Raw genomic sequence first — 21,590 nt, forward strand, 5'->3', positions numbered from 1 at the left:
TGCCTAGAGGTGCCCCCGTGTCTGGGGCTCCATTACAGTCAGCTAACTCTGCCACTGGAGACAGGACCGCCATTCAGGCACCAGAAGTAGGTGTCTGTTTCAGAAGAGCTCTCTGGAGTTCTCTGGGTACACTGACACTGGTCATGGGAGGCAGCTGTGATATCCAGCTCACACCTCAGCACACACACAGACATGTACACAGTGCCATGATAAGGTGTCGTACTCGGTGTGCCCAATCCCATGCCAAGGTTCTCAGCTTTCAGGCCCAGTCCAGTGATGTGACAAAGTACAGAAAGCCCAACCTATAACAGCAATGTAAACAAGTGTCTTTTTTTTTTTTTTTTAATTTTCTTATTTGAGGCTTGCAGACAGGGCTGTATCACATTAATGTAACTTAAAGCATACCTGTTCTAGAAACTCTCTGTCACATTCCAGGAGAATGTTCAGCAGCTCAAAATGGTGGGATTGGTGGTCACACCTCTTGCTGTGTTTCCTGCATCACCGTTTTGTCTGCATTTTCAATTGGCCATGACTCCCAGGAAGGCAGTGAGACTCATTCCTCAAGGCTGTGCCCCTCACACAGCAGGAAATCAGATGCTTTCCTTTCTTTCCTCTTCCTATCAGGAACTGCAAAGCAAGTGTGACACAGGGAAATTGGGCTAATTTTACACAGGCCAATTTGTTGCACTCTGCTTTGATTTTCTTTCATAGCTGCAGGAGGAATATTGAGGAGAGCTGATGAGGAGCAGCTCCTGATCATACATATACATACATGCCTCCTATACATATTTTTCTGTTTATATGAAAATCTTACATTATTAAGACCCCTCAGGATATTCCAAAGAGCCAGGACGGTGTTCCAGCTACTTGCTTTGACACCCAACATTTGAGATTGCAAGGAAGAATTAAGACTGCCCGTGGGTATTTCTGCCCTTTCTTCCCTGTGAGGTGAGTGGAGAGAAGCAGGACTGACTGAAGCTGCCTACCAACATGTCCTTTCTCCTTGCTGACTGTGAGGAGTAGAAACATCTAGCCAGGTACTGAGTCAGTCATTCTGTCCAAATGTACAACAGCACAGATGTGCAAAGCCACCTTAGGGCCTGTAATACAGGGTCAGGACATAGGCATTTAAAACTGTGTTGTCAGTTCTTGGGAAAAACAAACCCAAAGGTGTTAATGCAGAAGTGTGCTCCTTATTCTTTGCCATCCCCACCCCCAAAAATTAGCTGAGCTGAGGGATCATAAACTGTCATGACTGCCTCCTGTTTGACAAATGGCTAAAGAACTTAAAGACAAAAAATTCTTTAGTGTTATACATAATCCTCTAAAGCCATCATTGCTGCCATAAGGAGGGAAAAGACCCAACTATTTTTCCAGTCCAGTAGTGTTTCTCATCAAAGATAGCAAAGCTTGTTTTGTAATAATTCTTTGGGAAGGACATTATTGCATGTAAAGGGCAAAGTCTGGTGGATTTAAAAACTTGGTTAAGTGATAGGGAAATGATGATAATGAACAACTGTGTATCAAGGCTCCAGGGAGATTAATCTGGCTTTGTGCCCAAGGCACCCCTAACACTAACCAGCAATCAGTGTACACTTTTTAGCTAATGATCTGGAAGAGAAAACACAGGGTGCTTTGGCGTGGTTTCTGTTGACATCAGGAACCTGTCTGTGTAAGGTCCCAATCAGAGAGCAAAGGGCAAAAGTGCAACACCTGCTTATCTCCTGTGAAACCAGAACACTCCAGCCATGGGTAAATGTGCTGATGTCAGTGCCCCCCTGACATGCCAGCAACAAGCCAGCCCCACAAAGTGACCAAGAGCTGGTGCATGGCCTCTTACCCACTGGACTTGTGGAGGAGAAGGAAAAACCCCACATTTTGCCTTCTAGACTGCAGGAGCTTGGCTGGGACTGATGGTCTGTGCACAGTGTGATGCAGGGAGTCCTGGGTTTGCTGGGGCTGTGTGCTCAACAGGGAGTTGCACAGACAGCAGCTGGGTCCATCCTGCTGCACTGGGGCACCCCTGATCCCAAGCTTGCCATAGGCAAGGTATAGAATGCATGTATGTGTATTTCTGCTTTGAAAAACCTGACAGGAAATATGCAAGTCCTGTCTATAGAGACTGCAGCATGGTAAAAATGATGGGAAAACAAATGGGTGTTTTTGTTGTTGGTTTCCTTTTGTTTCCTGTAGCAGTTTATTGAAGTCCCTGGTGTATTTTAGTTTGGGGTTGTTTCTCCCAACATACCTGGCACACTGGTATATGTCAGAGTGGTACATTTCTGTAACTGCAAATGCAAAAAAGGGATGTCATGTAATCAGCTTCCCTGGCATTATGAGTCAAAACCCTTAGGAAGGTGAAACTCTCATTGTTAAGGAAGGTAAACTCAGTATACAAGGCTGTCACTTTCAGACTTGCTGCCAGACATCTGGAGTCAGGCTGGTTTTTACCTCTCCTCTTTCAGGTAAAGTATATGTATATTTTTAAAGTTACTCTATCTTCTTAAAATTAAGAGAGATGCAAGATGGCCCCAAGCCAACACAAGTCTGCTAAAGCACCAGTTGTACAGGACTTTTGGGTCATGACAGCATCAGATCACTACCATTTTCTTACACACCACCTATGAAAAGCCAGCTGTCCCATTGCTTCAGAGCTGAAAGACAGCCATCCCTTTAGTCTGTGGGAAAACTTTTTTGTTAGATATAAAGCCAGTGATGGATGTCTTTTTTTCTTAGTCAATTTTCACACTCTTCAAAACTGAACAAAAGACAACTAATTTTAGAGTGTAGAACACACACTGATGGAACATTCCCAGTTCTCATCTCAAAAAGAATACCCTCCTAATTAAAAAGAGTAAGGACATGGCTAAGGTGATGCACTGATTTTAGGTACTGTGTAACCTCTCAACCAATACAACATCAAGCATAAGCAAATCATTCTTCCAGTGTTTCTCCCCCCTGCTGTACTTGACATGGTATGAGTGTTGTTTTTCTCAACTCCATTTCCTAAGATTTAAAATAAAAAGCCCTTGCTTGCATCAGACTTAAAAAACAAAGACACAGACAAGCATTTAAAACATTTTATTATAAAACTATTTCAACATCTACATCCAAGTTAAAGACTTAAAATTACAGCTCTGCTTTCAGAATAAAAAGTCAGTGAATGCTGGAAAAGGTGCTGTCTTATCTAGGTAGATAGCCTAGATACTACACAGATTTCATGTGTGTTCCTTAAGTGCTTCACAACCTCTGCCTGCATCATGAATGTTCCACAGCTCTGCTCTGCAAGCAGCATCACAAACATTTTTGCAGCACATATGTGCCTCAGCTACTTTGAAACAGAACTTACTAACTGAAGTTAGTAATGCAGCTGTGTTACAAGTGTACCATCAGATCATAACTCAGGTTCAAGCATTACTGGATGCAGACAGAAAGGTATAAATTGTGTGTACTTGACAACAATTACTATTTTGGTATGTGTTTGTAACCTTGTATTCCATTCAAAAATCAACAAATAATCACTTTATGATGGTGAAAGCAGCCTTTTTATACCTGTATATTCTATACAAAGGTATTTCCTTTTTATTAGCCATATCATTCACTGAGCTGAGCTCAGATGCATGATCTGGTGGTGACTTTTGGTGACTGGAGCTTATTCACCAGGATAAAAACAGCCTAGATGCAGTACTAAGATCATCATGCTCAGCAGTTATCATTAATACATCTAAAATTAGTTTTTAAAATAAATGAGGCATATCAAAATATATTTTATTTTCAATGAGAAATATATCTCAACAGGACTTCAAGAATGCAAAGGTAGTATCCCATTAAAAACCATTTTAGATTCACAGTGGAATATGGAGTCATTTTCTGCCCTACAAATAGAAATCTCTAATAGAAAACTGTCATACTGAGCAGGATGTTTTACTGTATTTGTAACTTTTTGCAAAGGATCATATAAACAGAAGATAATATTATAATTAGTAAAAAAAAAAATTCAAGTAATATTCTACAGCCCTGATGAACTTTTGACTGGCCAGCTTAGCAACATCCAACAATTTAGCATCTGTTAAAGTCTACCTTGCTTACAAAAGTGAAAACACACAAAGATGGGCAAGGAAGAAGCTTATTGAGAATGGAACATTTTCTGAACAACTCCCTCCCACTGGCATTTTTCCTGTGGGATTTCCCCCTATTTTGCTCTTCATAAAAGCTTTCCAGTAGTTTTCAGTGCTGTTTACATTTTGAAACAGCTTTCAGGGTACAGATTCCCTATGTACATCTTTGAGCTGATGTGGTCCAACACAAATTTGAAAAAGACAATTTGCAAGTTTGACAATTTGAAATGGCATTGTGACAGTTTGAAATTGACAATTTGACAATCTGAAAAAGACAATTTTGGTTTAGTGCATTGAGCCACTAATCTAACAGCACAACAGAAACAAATCACAGGACTGTGTTTTAAATATGCTGTTCTTCACAACATGCTTATACAATACATATCACCAAAACCCTTCTGTTCAACTTGCAATGTCTGACTTCAGTTCTTGGAAAATCCTAACTGACTTGGCACACAATCTCCAGAATACAGGGACAAAGGCCAGATGTACTGAACATTAAAGCTATTACAACCAAGTAGCTTTCCATTTCTTTCCAGTAGCTCTTAAAAATATCCTGATTTTTCTTCTTCATTACCTTATGCATAGAAGCCCTACTTGGCTGATTTCCCATGAACAGTTTAACAAAATATATCTAGCACTGTGACTCACAGAGCAAGGCATCACTTATGATGAAGATCACTTAAGAATTATTCCTGGAATAGCTTTTTTTTTTTTTTTAAATGGGACTTTCTTATATATGGCAAACACTTTCTCCCTACCTCCCAGGCTCCCCCTCTTCCAGTCAGGCTGTACTTGAATGCTGTTTGTATCTTGCTACAAGATTGTCATGTTAAGTATATCTTTTCCAAATATTATAAATACAACTTTAAAGTATGGATGTTAATTATCTACCTGAGAAGTTCTGTAATAAGATAAACTGCTGATAACTATTCTAACAGAAAAATATGCATCAGCATAACTCGTTTATCAGTCAGTATTAAGAATTCAAGCATTAAACAGGATTTAAAAATTGCACACCCCTACCACACCAAGTCTTTGATCACAGTAAAAAAATAGCTTGATTTTTCTCTATACATAGCTCTTCTTTAAAGACATATGTGCTCCTATTTTCCTCATCCTGAAGTCCACAGCCAGGTTTCAGATTCAGTGCATATAGCCTACGTTTATGATACTCCTTATCTTCTTTTTCTTCTGCTAGTCCTGAAACTTGCTTGTTTGAAGGTAGATGAATACTTCCAAATGCTGCTCTTGAAGCCAGCTTGATCCCCTGGGATGTCTCGATATCAGCTTCTCTTCAGGAAGCTGCACTCTGCTTTGCCATATTCTTAGGGCCTTTACTTGGGACACACCAGTCATCTGCCTCTGAGGTAGCCTGGTAATGCTTGGAAGCTGATTTGTTAAAAACTGGGAGTTTTTCTATTGATTCTGTTGATAAGGCCTAGAAGTCAAGAAGGAACAGGTTAGTATCTCTCAATAATGTCACTCAGCAAAAACTCATTCAGCATGCCTCAAGTGTTAAGCCAGTGACAGTACAAAACAAAGTTATTTGCACAAATGTTTCTGCAATAGGTGTGGTAGTTTATGTGCTTCAGTATCTATGATTGGTTTGGGTAATTTGGTAGGACAACTGCAGTAACATCTCATCCTATTTATGCATTTTTCACAGGCCTTAAGCAGTAGCCTCTAACATGTTTTCAAGCTAGTCTAGGAATGCATGGAAAAGGACTTTGGTTGGCAAAATTCCAAATTTTGTGAAAATTTTTCAACAGAAGTGTAATATATATATAGCTGAACTGTCTCTTCCTTTCCTACTTCTGCTCTGATTGTGCTTCAGTATTTTCAGTTTAGCAAGAGGAATTCAAAGCAAGTTTTTCCCACTATTAGGCACAGAAAATAGAAAAGAACATGTAGTATTGTTTGCAGGTTTCTTATAGAAACAGCAGTGCAAGTTATATGCCCGGTGTTCAAAATTACTGGTATCTGAATCCAACAGAGGGGCTTTATGGCAGATGTTGAGTAGCACCTTCACTCCTTAGGGATTTAGTTTATACAGACTTTCTGGTTTTCAGAGTAAACAAACCAGATCTGTTGCTCACACTTCACTCTCTTCGAGTACTTGGTATTCCATGAACAAATAGGTAACACCTTAACACAATCTGAAAGCCAACAGGGTTCTCACTAGCAGTTGTTCAAGTAGACTAGTTAAAGCTAAGTGACTTTTTTTTGATACCAATTAAAAACCAGTTACTAAATCTGTCATTTCTCAAGAAAAAAACAAGAGCTACTCATGAGCAGAGAATCTGTTTACCTTAAAATGGTAACAAGTAGTTATCCCACTGCAGTAAGGGTAGTAATCTTTTATGTAACCAAATTTAAATACATACCTTCAAGTAGATGATAGCGTCTGTTCCATAACCACATATGGAGTAAAGATTTAGATCTCCTTGAAAGTACTTAGCATACAGACGAGAAATTGGCAAGCCATACCCAAAGCCAGCCTAAAAATAAAGTACAATATAAAATTAATTATTTTTTTACTAGCTCTAATGGCTTCAAGTTAAATAGCTGGAAAGTCGTCAGAGATTTTTAAGCTGTTAAAAAAATCCTTTGAATTTCCTCTTCTCTTAGAAGAAAACATAAATGTCTAATCAGTTTCATAGAGAATGCTGAAGTTGACCATTAAAAACTCAAAGTCACAAGAAAAAAGATCTTCATGGAAGAGGGAGGGTCTATACATATGTCCCATTTTTGCACATTAAATTTCAGTATTTTTCCCTCCCTTGTTATTGCTAGTACAGCTTGATTAGTAAAAGGAGCTTTCTACTGGGAGATAAACATAATAATCTAAAAGACTGTTCCAGTTGTGCTTGCCTCCAGAAAGACTCCATGATCTACAGTAAATTTGAGGACTGAATGGAGAGTGAGGACAAAGTAAATTAGTGTCATTGTAATGCAGGAAGAAAAAAAATGAGGGGGCTAGATTCAGGTTGTAATGTTCTTCTTTATGCCTTTGAAAGTATATTTTTGTCCACTAAACTAAATACTAAAATTCTATTTCAGAAAATGTAAATTCATACTTATGGGGCACAGTAAATCTTTGAATACCCCACAGAACAGCAGGATGGACACAGTGCTTCATTATTAACCCACCAACACTTACAACAACAAAATTGCAACATGAGTATTGAAAGTATCTTACAAGAGGGGTATTTCGAGAATCATCCACGTTTGGCCTTGGTGCAGTGGAATACATGTAGCTAAACAGCCGCTCAATTTTCCTCACGGGAACACCACCTCCCCGGTCTGAGATCTGATTTAAGAGAGAACAAAGTTAAAAACAAGCATGCACTAAGAATGGTATTTAAAACGCTGTTATTTGAACACACCTTTCCAACAGTCATAAATGCAAAGATTTCTTTTGCAGCACATTACTATTCAACTAGATAATTGTGCTACATGGAGGCTCATATCATCATGAGAATGCTCTTGTGCTCATGCACAGTGTCTTCGACCTGTTCTCAGAGGCCAGATCTTTTAATAGAACCAGCTGTGCATGTATAATAACAAACATTACAGTAAATCCATTGTAGTAGGCCAACAAAATACCTTGATTGCCAGGTCTTCTTTACCGAGAACAACTATCACTTCAACTGGAGAAAGGGTAGGACTGTTTTCTTGGAATTCAACAGTTGCTCTCATTGAATTCTATGGAAGAGAAGGTTACTGTGATCAGAGGTTGTTGAATCCATGCACTTCAGACCATATCCCTTTTACACAGAGGCAAAATTATCCTCTACTCCTATCAGTGCCTGGTTTCCAAGAGACACACTTAGCATTTTGGCATAATGGGAGCAGATTTATCATCATTTAAAGGTGTGAGAGGAGGTCTCACAATTTACAGCATCTAAGCATAGCCAAGACTCTTCTGAGTGAAAGATTACAACATCCTTGCCCAACATCAACTCAGGCACTTTAATTTAAATAATATAACTCCCTTAAAGTCAACAGGTTTCTGGAGAAGGGCAAAGTTCGGCAGTTGCTAAAGGATGCCAGATTTCTGTATGTCATGTTGGTAGCACTGAAGTTCAGCTGCACTCACTACTCCTTAAATACTTTGTCCATTCCACAATGGAAAAGGCAGCAGGGCAAACCGGCAAATGTAATCTCTAAAAGCAGAGGGCTACTGGTGGCCACAATCCCACATCCCACTTCACTCTCTCAGTCTATACTAACATACCTTAAAGAGCTCAAAAAGCATGTGAAAAAGATGAGATGGAACATATACAATGCTAATTGGTTCTCCTGGAGCTTTTCCTAAAGGAAAGGAAAAATAAAAACACTTAAAAGAGTGATGACACTTTTCTATGGTATCCAAATTTTACAATGAGCAAGTTGCCCAAACAAACAAAAAATAAATCAAGTTTCATTTTTGGTTTTCCCCCCTCCAAAATTGGCAAACAGCTTTATGCATTCATTACAGTATTTACATTACAATTGCCACTTGCTGAATAAGTTTCTTTTCAAATAAACAAATAAAAAAAATCAAATATTTATTCCCCTTTTATTTATAAAGGATTTCAAACATTAAGCAGACTGCTGTCATCAGACACATGCAGGCAGCTCAGACCAGACCCAGCATTTCAGTCAGCAGTCTCAGTTCCTCAATCCAGATATGGAGGTCCTCTCTAGCAACTTCTCATATTACTTTAGGTACAAGTTTGTCTGACTTTTCTCAAATTTATAAATGGGACTTCAAAAATGTTGTGATTAAGATACACCAACATTTGAGTTCTAACATGGGAGGTTGAATGAGGTGCCTATAATAGAAAATGGAAGAGGAACTGCCCCAAGCCAGATCAACTGGTATATGCACTAAGGTTACAGAATAAGGAGACTTTTGACTCAGTTTTGGATACTGATAGGCTCTTATCTTACCATTCACTTGAGTAAGTTTCAGTTCAGGAGATGTCAAGTAATACTGGTCACACAACAACTTGGCACTTTCATAAGCATCTGAAATAATTATTTAAATAAATTATATGAAGTATTATGTCAAGCAATGTAAAAATTCATTCTAATGCAAGGCAGAATACAGCTTTTAACCACCTTAGCTGCTAAGGTGTTGGACAGTCTAAGTCTGGAATGTGTCCCAGGGGAATGATAACATTGCATCCACTGTGTGCACTAAAAATTGAGAACAAGGGGCAATTACAGAAGCATGAGCAAATCTTTGTACAGTTTGATAATTGTATGGAACTGATACATCTGTTATCTACCAGTTGGTAAAGCCAATCTCAACACCTCAGACAATTTAACTCCTACCTCATCTGTCACTTGCTAGGACTTACTCCAACATGGTTTTTTTGCTATTTTGTATTTTAAATTCTGTCCTCTAAAAGCTCATGCTTTGATTAGACTGCTTTCAGCTATTTCGACTAAAGCCAGTCAGCATCCTCTACAACTGAAGCTGGTTACCCAAACTGCTTGCAATCAGATACAGACACTGATTAGGAAGAGAAAGGTTAAAGCTCTGAGAATACGCACCATTCACTACTTCAACAACGTCACAGCAAGGATCAATACTTCCAATGTGCCTTGGGTGCCCCGAGCCAGATTTATCATCAAAAAGAAGAGCTGTTTGACATGAGAACAATACAACATTTAATCCCAAATACTGTGTTATAAAAAGCCCCAAAACTGAAACTAATGTAGTGTGATTGCAACATATAATTACATTAAATACTGAATATTGTTTATGCCTTTTATGAGTTAAAGTACTATCTACTGTCAGCAAACTATGTTGACTTTTCTGTAGTTCACATCTAAAGGTTTTTCAGACATAAAGAATGATATCCCTACATATTCCACAGAAGAGCTATTTCAATTGTTCTGTAGTCTAGAAAACAAGTTTTCCCATTACTTTCTTAAGTGATAGATTCAGTTTCTAACTTTTCAGTGTCACACGAAATCATGTAAAGCAGTTCCCCAGCAGTTTTAAGAAGTGTTTACATTAACATGTCACTCATTAGGTTGAGGTTTCTTCTCAGGTAAAAATTTCTACTTACTGTGTTGGTTCATTAGCATCCGGGTGGAAATACGGCTCATGTAAAAACGATCCAAAAAATACTGGATGTTTTGATTGGTGACAGGATCCACTTTAAAAGTGTCTTTGTATTCAATTACTCCTTGTGCCATTGTAGGAACCACATCATGATGTCTGTTTCGGACTCTAATTAGAGTATCTATAAAGCTAGGTTAAAAAAAAAATCTTTTTAGAAGATTATTCTCAGACTACATAGAAGCAAGCTTTGTATAATGTAATTATCTAATCTAGCACCAGCACAGATAAGTGCTTAACAGCCTTAATACTAAAATATGGTGTGGTTTCTTTTTTACTCTTTTAAAAGTAATTCTTTATTGACCTAACACAGAAGTATTTGGCATTTTTAAAACAAAAGGTATAATGAGCCATATCAAATTCACCCCCTGTTTACTCATTTATTTGAGCAGAGGAAAATGTAAGGAAAGGAAAAAGATCCCAAGCTGGCATCTTGGAAAAAAGCAGAGATATGACTGCAGAGATAATATTTTTTTCTGTATTTCTCTGTCATGACAGTTCAAGGGGCAATATGACCTTGAAATTAGGGTGCAACAGGTCATATTTATTTGCAGTACTGCTAGACATGGTCAGAGGTTTCAACCAGCTTGTTCTATGTTCAGCTCTTCCTGATAGATTATCAAATTCAGACCATCTTGGCTGTTAGTCTAAAGTGAATATACTGTGAAAAGTAGAATGTGAACTAAAAAGTTCAAAGAAAAACATGAAAAGCTTACTCAGATAAGACTTTTTGGTCATCTGGGCTTTTCTGATGGAATTCAATCAACTCCTTTAGACTTTGGATGTACCTATTGAAAAAGAAGATAAGAAATATATGCTATTAATTTGATTTTTATTGATCTAGTAATATCAAAAATACTTTGTCTTGTGCACATCATTAGTCCTAACAAGTCATCTAGGAGCTTTAAGTATCTTTGAAATATCCAAGTTACAACCAACAATGGAATGACAGATGGACATTTCTTGACTGCCTGAACTCCAGAAGTTTTCAGTCTTTTCTTGTGCCTGTCACCAGAGAGAAATCTAAGCCCTCACTTAAGGTACACAAGATCCCCTTATAATTCTTTAGAAGAGATGTATTTCAGAAGAAGATCCAAATGACAATGCCAATCAGGAATCCACTTAAGCAAAATTTTTCCAAATCTGATCAGCTTTGGCAGAAGCTAAGTAGCTGAGCCGCTTGCACTAACATCTTGACAGCCTTGACGCATACGGCAAAGGCACAACAGTTTGCTATATTAAGAAGAGTTTCTAGATCTGATTCTAATACTTCTGCTCTTTATGTCAGCCATCCTGGCAAATGATGCAACTGTGCCAGTAAGCAAGGTTAAATCAGATTCAACCACTGTGTCAACTGCAGGGATTATGGTAATTGAATTTCAAACACTTGATGCACAGGTCAAGACAATATACTTTGGTATAGAAGCTCTGTTAGTAACTCCTTCAGTGAGAGATCAAAATACATAGCCTGTTTTCCCATCTGTGTGGGTCTCAGAGTCTGTAATGCTGTATGGAAACAGAACATGTTTTCTTTTCTCCCTTCTCTATTTGCTATTTCAAACTGTTAACTCCCTGCCCCCCACACCTTTTTAAAGATAACAATATAATCATATTGGTTCGCAATTTAATTTTAGTATGCTAGAAAAGGAAAGTGTGTAACAGCTTGCAACTCAGATTTCATGAAGGAACTGTATTTCTACTGTATTTTGTTATAGATTCTACTATTCAAAAAAGTCTAACAACAAAATTCTCAAAACGTTGCATGCTGAATTAAAGCAGTTCATACTTACCAGCTTCTTACTAATTTTACTGATGGAGTGCTTAGTAATTTATCAGGAAGAAGATCAATTTCTTTCAAGATGTTTGCAAACCGCACAGGAAGTTCTTGTCGCAAAAATGCAAAAGAAGTTCTCTCACATCCATTAGACGAGCCTATGAATAAATCCAAAATACAGTTTTTGTTTAAGGAAGTTTCAAGATACAAATACAGATTGCTGATTTCCCATAAACTTCAGGACTCTATTTCTCTGTAATCATGAGGTTTTTACTGGCCGGCTCATCTAAGTGTTAGGCGTTATATGTTTATGCAGAACGCTGTTTACATGACAGTGAGACACAGCGTGTTCCTGGACAGAGTACTTGTCCAGTTCCCATTTAGACATGAGACTTAACTGTAATCCCCTAAGAAGCACTCCGGCCTCTGTAAACAGGAGGTTGTCCGGGGTGACGTCGGGCAGTATCATGTGCGCCCAGCAGCCAGAGCGATAACGGGACCTGGGAACTGCGCGTTCGCTCCGCCGGATGGCTCCTCCCGCCTCCGTGTGCGCGGAGCAGGAACACGCCCCGCAGCCCATGTCCCTCTCAGTGCCCGCACCCTCCGAACACCGCCGAAGCAGTGCTGGAGCGCATCTTCAGCTCTGATGGCGGCACCCGCAGGTCTCCAGCCCCTTGCACCTGGCCGCGGGTAACTGCGGCCGGGGGTGCCCGCCCGAGGCGACCTCCCCGCCGCCACTACCACCACCGGGGCTGGGAATACTCGGCGGGCCCGCTCCCCTCCTCCGCCCTAGCGCTGGGCAGCCGAGCCGGGGGGCGGCCGCGACTTCAGCGCCGGCTGAGCGCGGACCCCTCCGGGCGGGGATCGCCGCCTCCTCTGTCCCGCAGAGCGCCGCTCCTGCACCCCGCCCGCGGCAGCCCCCGGGCTCGCTCCTCCATGGGGAAACGAGCCTCCGAGTCTGGGCTGTCCCCCAGCCCCGACCTCCCTCCCCTCCCCCCGATTCTCACCGAAGTCCAACAACTGCTTGATGGAGAGCGGGGAGGGGGAGAAGCGGGAAAACTGCTCCACCTCCTGTGGCAGCCGGCCGCTGCTGCTGCCAGCGCTGGCCCCTGCCAGCGGGGCGGCGCTGCGGAGGGCGATGCGGGCGGCCTTCATCGCTGCCGGGCCGGCGGGTGCGTAGCAGGTAAGCGATCTCTGAGAGCGCGACTGCTCCGCGAAATCCGGGGCTGTCACCGTCCCCTCGCCTGTGGCGGGGGGCCTCACGTGGCGCCTCTATTTACAATCGCAGGGGGGCGGGGCTCCGGCAGGCCGCGCCCCCCGGGCCCCTCGTGACGGCGCTGGCGGCGTTCCCCGTGCCCGGCCCGGCCTCGTCGGCGCCTGGCCAGCGGCACGGGCAGTGCCAGGGGTGCTGGGCCGGGGGGCACACGGAGCTGGGGCTGCTGCTGCTGCTGCTGCTGCTGCTGCTGCTGCGCCGCCCGCGGTGACCTTGTGCACTGGGCAGGGGCAGGGCGAGGCTGGCAGGGCGGCCGTGCCCAGCTGTGGGGGTGCCGTGCTGCTGCCGCCCCTCACGGACTGCAGGGTCCGGCCCTGTGCGGGCTGTGCACCCACTGGGCGCCAGGGCTCGGGGGGAAGCGGTGCACGGCGCCATGGCCCGGCCTGAGGGGCGCGATGGTGCCCGGGGCAATTGTGTGTTTGCACTCATACAGGGGATGCTGGCAGTGCTGGCACTGACAGCGTAGCTCCAGGGTCGGCTGGCCGACTGCAAAAGGCAAAGGGAGCAAAATCAGATCCCAGCCTCAGGTTGTCGACATGTAGGTCATGGCTGTGACCTGGTTAATAGTGACCAAATACCCGAGGACAGCTGTGTTGGTGACGCACTGGCCGCAGATCAGCCTGCATGTGGCCTTTATTTACTGTCATAAGAGCTGACCAAAGGAGGGGATGACACAAGGCTCTCAGGGATAGCTCATCTCCCAGGGTCACAGTCGAGCTGGGAAAAGCCCCCTCACCTTTCCTCTTTGCTGGGGAAGGAGCTTGGATCTCCAGTGCTGCCTGGCTTTTTCCCCAGGCCACTTCACTGAGGGCAGGGTTTGCATAAGGCATGGAAGAATGGAATTAATGTCAGGGGAGAGCTTTCTGACACCCAAAAACTTGGTCTGTAACAGCAGGAGCATGTGGCAGTAAAATAATACAAAATAATTGTGCCCTAATATTTGCATCCAACTCTCCAGTCCAATTTTATATGCATATATTTACACAAACATGTAAACTCTTTTTCAAGGGAAGGAAGATCAAATTCCTCACAAGAAAGCTGTGCATGTAGTTTGATAGAGGAAAATACTTCAGCTTGTCATTAGACTGTTTTTTAAACTTTATCTCATTTTTGTCTTCCTAGTATATCTGTTAACCCTACTTATGGTTCTACTCCCGCTGTACTTTATGTTTTATTATTTTATTGCTCCCTGTTTTATTATTTTATTGGGAGAATTATTCTGTTATTTTTCCATGAGATATATTCTGGTTTACCACAGTGATTGAATGTTGGCATATGAAATGTGAAATGAAGCAAAATTTAGACATCAAATAGCAGCAAATATAATGACTTCGATTTTTCCTGTCCTTTCCAGAAGTTAAAAAATTAGGAATTTGAGATTTGTTTTTGACTGTTTCAACTTGGTTTGACTGCAAGTTGCAGATGAGTCACAGAAATGAAAATATCATACAAATTTGCTTAAACCATGAAACATGTAGGATAGCTTTTGTTTAGTTCCACTCTCTTCCTTAAGCCACTAATCGGTGGCAAGCAGGGACCTCAAAATTAACTCTGCAATAAAATCTGGATCAGGAAGTTCTCTGCAGCAGGCAGTTGTTGCAGTTTATAAGGTCATTATTTCTATTCCTATGAGATGCTTTATTTAATCTGTTGGTTTGCTGAGCCTGCTTAATATAAGTAACTCAAATATCCTTTGTGGGCAGTCTGAATAGGGAAATAGTCTACTAAGAACAATTTGTGTTGTTTGCATTATTTTCTTTACAGCAACTTGTTTTCTTATTGTTTTCCTGGTAGTTATATGCAGTAAGGTATGAACAAATATCTTACATACACAATTTAGCTGTGAACAAAGGTAAAATTGTACTTGCAGGAAATACAGGAAGCGTGTTGCCTTCCCCATTTGTTAAAAGGACAAGGCTCCAGTAACTCAAAACCTGGGTGTTTTTCAAATCAAAACGAACTTCTACAAGAATTTCACACATCAGCAGCACAACAACTGAGGGTTTTTTTACTCAGATGATCTTCTAAGAGAAGTGTGTCTCCTTCATAATTCAGATTTGCTCCTTGCTCCTTTGTATGATGGTTATATGTTACAGGAGGTTCTGACCAACATTAATTTCTTTTCTTGCATACATAAACTATATATCTGTGAAGTAATTGTGGATGTCCTGAATGTTGAGCAAGACAGCTAAGTTTTAGGCACAAATGCAACAATATAGGAGGATTCATCATCAGCCAAGATGCAGGTGAACTAGGCTGTGAAAATTGTAACCACTTCGTATAATGCCTCCATCTCACCTATCTTTAGCAGTGTTCTCGCTTTATTTCCTCTCCAACCACCCTTTCACCTTCCTTCTGAAACACATGACAGTTTTAAGTGCAGGTGTCAGAGAACAATGGCTATGAAGTGCAGTGCCAAATTCTGAACTGGGGTATTCATCAGAGGGGGTCTCATTTTGGCTGATATTTTAACTTTCCTCTTCTGAACTGCCCTGCGGCAAGTTTTGAAAAGGCAGTAGCAACACTTGCAGTTGCTTGGCCACAGTAATGTTTTGCTGACTATGCTTAAGAAAATGGAGCTGCATTAACATTCTGCTTTTTTCCACAACAGATGGGTCCAGAAGAGTGGAATGAATGAAGCCTGGATTCCTGTCCATTTGTCTCCTAATAGCTCTCCACTGCAATCAGCTGTCTCTCGCCTCGTGTTCCTTGTGTCGTCGCCCCTGCCAGAGACACAGCGTGCTGTACTGAGGTCAGAGCTGTGTTCCTGGTCAGGCAGCCTGTGTAATAACTGACCATGTTACTGATGTCTAAAAAAAGTATCATGGTTGCTTTTGCCCTTTCTTTTTCTCTTTGGGGACAGACAAAAATATAAGGATCTTTTTTCCTAACCCAACAAGTGCTGGAGACCCCCAATAGGTTGTGCTGGGATGAGTGCCCTCTCCTGACCAGCCCGAATATGTGGGATGTCTGCTGATGTGGTTGCTACTGTCTAGTAGAATGAGTCTGGTTGAGTTTCCCCTACCTTTTATCCAGTGTGTAGCAAAATTTTAATCTCTCCTCCCTAAACCACCTGCTAGTTTGTACACAGTTTGTAGGGAGTTGATTATCTATTCAAATTTGATTAAAATGCTTAGGAGGGACAGTTTGGTGAACAGGTGGATGGGTAACATCATCAGTTTTTTTCTCTTATGGAACCAGACTAACAGTTTCTGCTGGGAACAAAGGCAACTTCTAATTCAGCTTCTGTAAGGAAGGGTAAATGATAACCCAGAAGGAGCAGTAAATCTGGGTGGAAATTATTGGTAGCACTAGGAAGTTTTGAAAGTAAGCAGAGCAGTCTGGTGACAAGTGCTTGAGTCGTATTCACAGCACCTCATGAAATTTCCTGCAGTACCAAGGGCAAATCACTCGCCCTCTGCCTGCAGATGGGTCTGCATTTATGGAATTGGATTGATACTTTAACCTACTGATACATTTGTTTTCTAAATATTTATGTGGCCCTTTACATGGAAAAAAGGACAGAAATAGCATTAAAAACAAAGGTCATATCTTCCCGTTCTCATCTTTCTGTCACCCGACGCTATGGCTGCACAAGCTGTCAAGTTGCTGGGGGCTCCCAGTACAGCCAAAACAGCCAAAGTAGGTGAAAGGTTGTGGAGGAGCACACAAATAAGCTGGCATGCCTCCTCAGTAGTTCAGTGAGGGAAAGGTTCTGCAGCTGCTCCAGCACTTACACAATCTCCTGTGGCTGCTTATAACTTGCAAAAGTCAAGAGTACAGTAGCTGGATCATTTTACAGATGGAGCTGTGGCTGGTCAGCAGCCTGCTTGGAGCTGTAAACATGGCAACTCAGCAGCCCTGAACAGGAGACACCCATTTTCCTCATTCCCTGCCTTTGTTACCCATGTCTGAAATTATCTGTTACCTCCTTTAAAATCATGGAAAATGAGACTGAATTGCTAGCTTCAAAATTGCTTTTCCAAAAAATAGCTAGAGGCTTGCACGAGATTAACTGTGGGTGTTTAAACTAGGAGTGTAGAGATAGCTGAGGGGAAAAAACTGTTTTGGAGTATAGCTGTACCATTCAGGAAATAAAGCTAGGACTCAAACTGTGATAAAAGTAGGACTCAAAAGCATTTATCTTGAAATGCTTGTCACAATTCAGGAGGCTGCTTACTAAGTAGCGGAATAGTAATCTTCAGCCAAGCACACCATTGCAGAGGAAATAAAGGTAGGCTTTCAGAGTGGGCTGGCACTGATCTAAAGTAAATACTAGACACAAAATAATGTCCTTTTCCAGCCTCAGCTGACTACCATCATAGTTCTTGTGGAAGAGCATGTGGCATCCTCCATGAGAACTGCAGATACAAAGGAAAATAAAGAGGAAAGGTATCATCAGGACAGCTGCTACTTTGGGCCACGGCTGCCTTTACTGTGAACAGCCCTGCTCTGGAGAAAATCACCTGGGAAAAAGTGGACACCTTGTGAAAAGTCAGGGAAAAAGTTCATGTTACCAAAAGTATACATCTTTTAAGGTCTAAATATGTTTCATCTGAACAGTTATGTTTTTTTTTTCTGTAGGAATATGGAAATGGGGTTAGTGGAACGGGATATTTCAAATTAAAAGCTTTGGATTAGATATCTTGGGAGACACCCACCTCACCATGAGAAGAAGGAGTTCTAGGTTCACCTGTAACCCTTACATGGGTCAGGGGCTTTGAACTGGCACACATAGTGGGGTTTTTCAGAGTAGGTCACTCCGGGTGAAAAGCAGATGTTTTTGCTAAGTTTTCTATCAGATGCACTTGATACTGTTGACTGTAGCAGGACAGTTGGTAAAGTGGATGTGGTGGCTTGAGTTTTGGCCCTGAACTGGACCCTGAAACTTACTCCAGGTTTGTTGTCTGAGGCTGATCTTAGAAAGCATTCCCAGTTGTTCGCTCTCAGCATTTCCTTCATCAGATTTGAAAGAGTTTATTTTCTTTTAGTGTCCACATCATATGAACTTGAATGAGAACTTAAGTCCAGGAAATAGTAAGCCAAGACATCATCTAGAAAAGGGCTCTCTGTGGTGTTACCTGGCCACACTTTCAAAGGGCTCATGGTATCTCTGGAATGCCGCCTCTCCTTGGTGCTAAGGATTACCCAAGAGAAGTTCATTTTTTGTTTGCAGCATCCTGACTACTATCCCTGAAGAGTGAATTCACAGATACTAATCAGTTGTTCTCATAAAGACTGAGTTTCCATAACATACTCTACAGGGGTTGTCTACACAGTAGGTCTGTGGGAGTTTTCTTACTTGATTAAATGTATAGCCACAGGCTAAAGTGTGATAACTGCAATTAAATATGAAAATGTAGCTTGTGTATTGAAATATTCCTCATAAAGAGCCAGTAGAATAAAAAACGTTGCACTGCACAATCAAAATGCTTTGCCTTTGGGTCTGAGGAAGTGCAAAATATTTTTGTGTTGTAACTAACAGATAATGGGTAAATTGTCAATACAACAGTGCTGGAACATTAACAACAGTTTAAACAAGAGAACTCTCCCTCTCTCCATTTATTGTGGCAAAATCTCATGGTATATTAGACAAAATCTGCAGTTCTGCTATGCAGCATTAAGTATATTTTTTTGTTACTGTAATTCTTTTAATATTATTTATTACTCTATCCACTTTGGTATTTTCAAACTCAACTTTCAATTTAGTTCTTATCTAATAGTCACTGAAAAATACAAAACAATATCAGACAAAACAATATCATCAGAGCTATGGTGGTACTTGATTTCCAAGATTTCTGTCTACCTAAAGGGACATAAAACACCATACTAGTTTAATATTTCTTTGTTTCATTTACTGAAATTACACCAATATTCTAAATTTACTGTGGTGGTTACATTTATATGCAGGCATTCATGAACATACATTTTATTTTGTTTCTAATGGGTAAAGACCCCTAGATATCAAAAAAAAAACGGAAGGAAGAAATTACTGAAATATTTACCTATTTAAAAGTTAAGAATATGTGCAAATACAAGTCTTGATTCCCTATTGTCTGGGGCAAAATTTCTGGGTACAAATAATTAGCAATAAGTTTGCAGGCATTGGTTTCAAAAAGCCTCCTTTAAAGAAAATTTTTAACATACTCACAAGAGGTACAGTCTGAAACAGAGATGAAAAACATCCTTGTCTGTTATGAGACTAATTGAATTAAAAATTTAGTTTGAAAAAAATATATTAAGACATATTTTCACTGCTGAAAACCAGATTCACTAAGATGTGTAAGATCTCTTTTTACACCATATAAGAAGCAGTGTAATTTCTTCTTACACACTCACACAACTACTGTTGAAGTGAGAGTTGTTAAGCTCTCACTTGTTAATCCATTTTGTGGATACTCATCATGAATATATATTTAAGTAAAGTTGAATATTTGGGCATTCCCTCGTTCCCAGAAAGAAATACAAGCTTCTTATTCTCTGTTTCAACAGTACTGGAGAAATGTTTTGAAATTTCAGTATTCAGATCAAGAAATAAATCCAAGGTAAACAACCTTGAAGATACTCTAGACAAGAGGACTGGTAATTACCACAGGAGCCCTTGCTAGCTTTCAGCAGGTGCTGAGAGGGAGGGCAGTGCTTTCCCCTGGGTTGAGTGTTGGACAACCAATTTTCCTTCTGCTTTTTGTTCCAGATATGCTACCTGGAATCCTGAAAACCAATTCCTTATTTGCAACTGCCTATATGCTGAAACTTAGGAAAGAGAAATAAGGATATTATTAAAGAAGCTATGTGGGATTTAATTGGTGTAAGATACTGCAACGGATACTGCATGGGAGTGATGCTATCCTGAAGTAAACAAGTGTATCTGTGTTTTATTGGTATTTTGGGCTTACAGCATGCACATCAAATGATGTACATGCTTATCACCTCTCAAGTATGGAAATAGTTTTTAAATTCTAAGCATTTCAGTTAAAAGAAGTCAAATCAAATCAATGCCAAGAATCCTAGTTAGGATGTAATTTTTGCTGAAAATTACCTTCGTCAAGGCCTTGGAGGAAAAAGCAGCAATTTAGTAAAATTGAACAAATAAAGACATTTCTATCACATTCCTCTTAGTCAAACCTTCATTACCTTTCCCCTCTTTTTGTGAAATACAGTAAGTGGATATGGTATTATTTGCCCTTTCCATGAGAAAGACTCAAAAAATGTTGGACTGCATTTTGAGCAGCAGTCTGTAGTTTTGTATGAGCACTTCTGGCTGCTTAATAAAGGCTGTAAGACCTTGCAGGTCTGAGGGATTTCAGTCAGAGTTATCAACCCATAGCACCTTGAGAAATTAGGTGCTAGGCCTGACCAACATGCTGAATTAAACTGTACTGTTGAAAACCTGGGATAAATTTCCATCTGAAGTCACTCAAAGAGCATTTTGACTCTAAGAACTCCAAGAATTTTCTCTTTCAAATAAAAAGGGTGTCTCTATTTAACCATTCCTGGAGGGAATTATCTAATATTGTACTTTTGAAACATCCAAATAATTCCAGTCATTTACAGTCAGTTCATGTTTCAAATCTTGTGCCAAATGCTCAAATCCTTGGACTAGAGAAGACCCAGAGGGAACTCATAAAATTATATAGGAAAGGCACCAATTCACTCTTGCTGAGAAGTAATTGGGTTTGGTTTAGTAACCTGTGAAACAGTTCTGTAAAATTATGAACTTTAAGGAAACTATAAAGAGTGTGATTATTGCCATCTGCTGTAGGTGACCTTTATGTGCTGAAAAGATCACAAGGTAGTAAAGACAAAAAAATTACAACCTCCTTTCCTTCATCTCTCTAATGGTCTGAAATTGAAAAATTGGATCTATTGAACCCCAGTTAAAGTCAGGACAGCCAAATAAAATAAGGCTACAACCTGCAACTTGCAGTTTCCCAAGTATGTAATTTATATAGTTTAGAGACTAAATGCTGCTGCTCGAGGGAGTTGTGAGTCGCCACTGTCACCTGAACATAAATCACTTCGTGTTATTTCCATCCATTCACTACCTCTTGCATTAACTTCCCCCTCTATGGTAAAGAAACATATCCCAGCATTTCAAAGGAATAGATGTACACATGCAGATCATCCAAAGCTCTTTGTCCTGATTCTTTTCTCAAGGCTGTCATAAGGGCTGTGTGCCTTGCTATCTTTCCTACTTCTCAGTATCTTTTCTGGCTGTTATTTCTTTGCTTTTTGTGCTAACATAATCTAAGCTCCTGGCAGCTTTATGAAATTTGTACTGGTATTGATCAGCTTGCAGGATAT

At 40.6% G+C, this 21,590-nt stretch overlaps 1 protein-coding gene and 1 long non-coding RNA gene across 2 annotated transcripts; one reads left to right on the forward strand and one right to left on the reverse strand.

Moving 5' to 3' along the window:
• Window positions 1–3,066: 3,066 nt before the first annotated feature.
• PDK4 (pyruvate dehydrogenase kinase 4) lies at window positions 3,067–13,244 on the reverse strand. Its single transcript, XM_066553519.1, has 11 exons — window positions 13,021–13,244; window positions 12,030–12,171; window positions 10,956–11,027; window positions 10,187–10,371; window positions 9,666–9,755; window positions 9,057–9,134; window positions 8,359–8,435; window positions 7,728–7,826; window positions 7,321–7,431; window positions 6,506–6,619; window positions 3,067–5,559 (listed from the first exon to the last, which is right to left on the reverse strand). Exons 1-11 carry the CDS (start codon window positions 13,166–13,168, stop codon window positions 5,416–5,418), a joined length of 1,260 nt encoding a protein of 419 aa, XP_066409616.1. The 5' UTR covers window positions 13,169–13,244; the 3' UTR covers window positions 3,067–5,415.
• LOC136558809 (uncharacterized) lies at window positions 12,859–20,395 on the forward strand. The gene is made up of 3 exons (XR_010783932.1): window positions 12,859–13,196; window positions 15,898–16,038; window positions 19,981–20,395. It is a non-coding gene; the product is annotated as an uncharacterized lncRNA (long non-coding RNA).
• Window positions 20,396–21,590: the final 1,195 nt, after the last annotated feature.

The sequence above is a fragment of the Molothrus aeneus genome, chromosome 1 (assembly GCF_037042795.1).
Source record: "Molothrus aeneus isolate 106 chromosome 1, BPBGC_Maene_1.0, whole genome shotgun sequence".
NCBI classification, from domain to species: Eukaryota; Metazoa; Chordata; class Aves; order Passeriformes; family Icteridae; genus Molothrus; species Molothrus aeneus.

What these genes read in the sequence shown, in the direction of transcription:
- PDK4 (XM_066553519.1), bottom strand. Translation starts at nt 13,168, where the DNA reads ATGAAGGCCGCCCGCATCGCCCTCCGCAGCGCCGCCCCGCTGGCAGGG. An exon ending in TGCTTTTTGAGCTCTTTAAG is followed by an intron (nt 7,827 to 8,358) that starts GTATGTTAGTAT and finishes TCTCTTCCATAG; the next exon opens with AATTCAATGAGAGCAACTGT. An exon ending in ACGCTATCATCTACTTGAAG is followed by an intron (nt 5,560 to 6,505) that starts GTATGTATTTAA and finishes CTTGACTTCTAG; the next exon opens with GCCTTATCAACAGAATCAAT.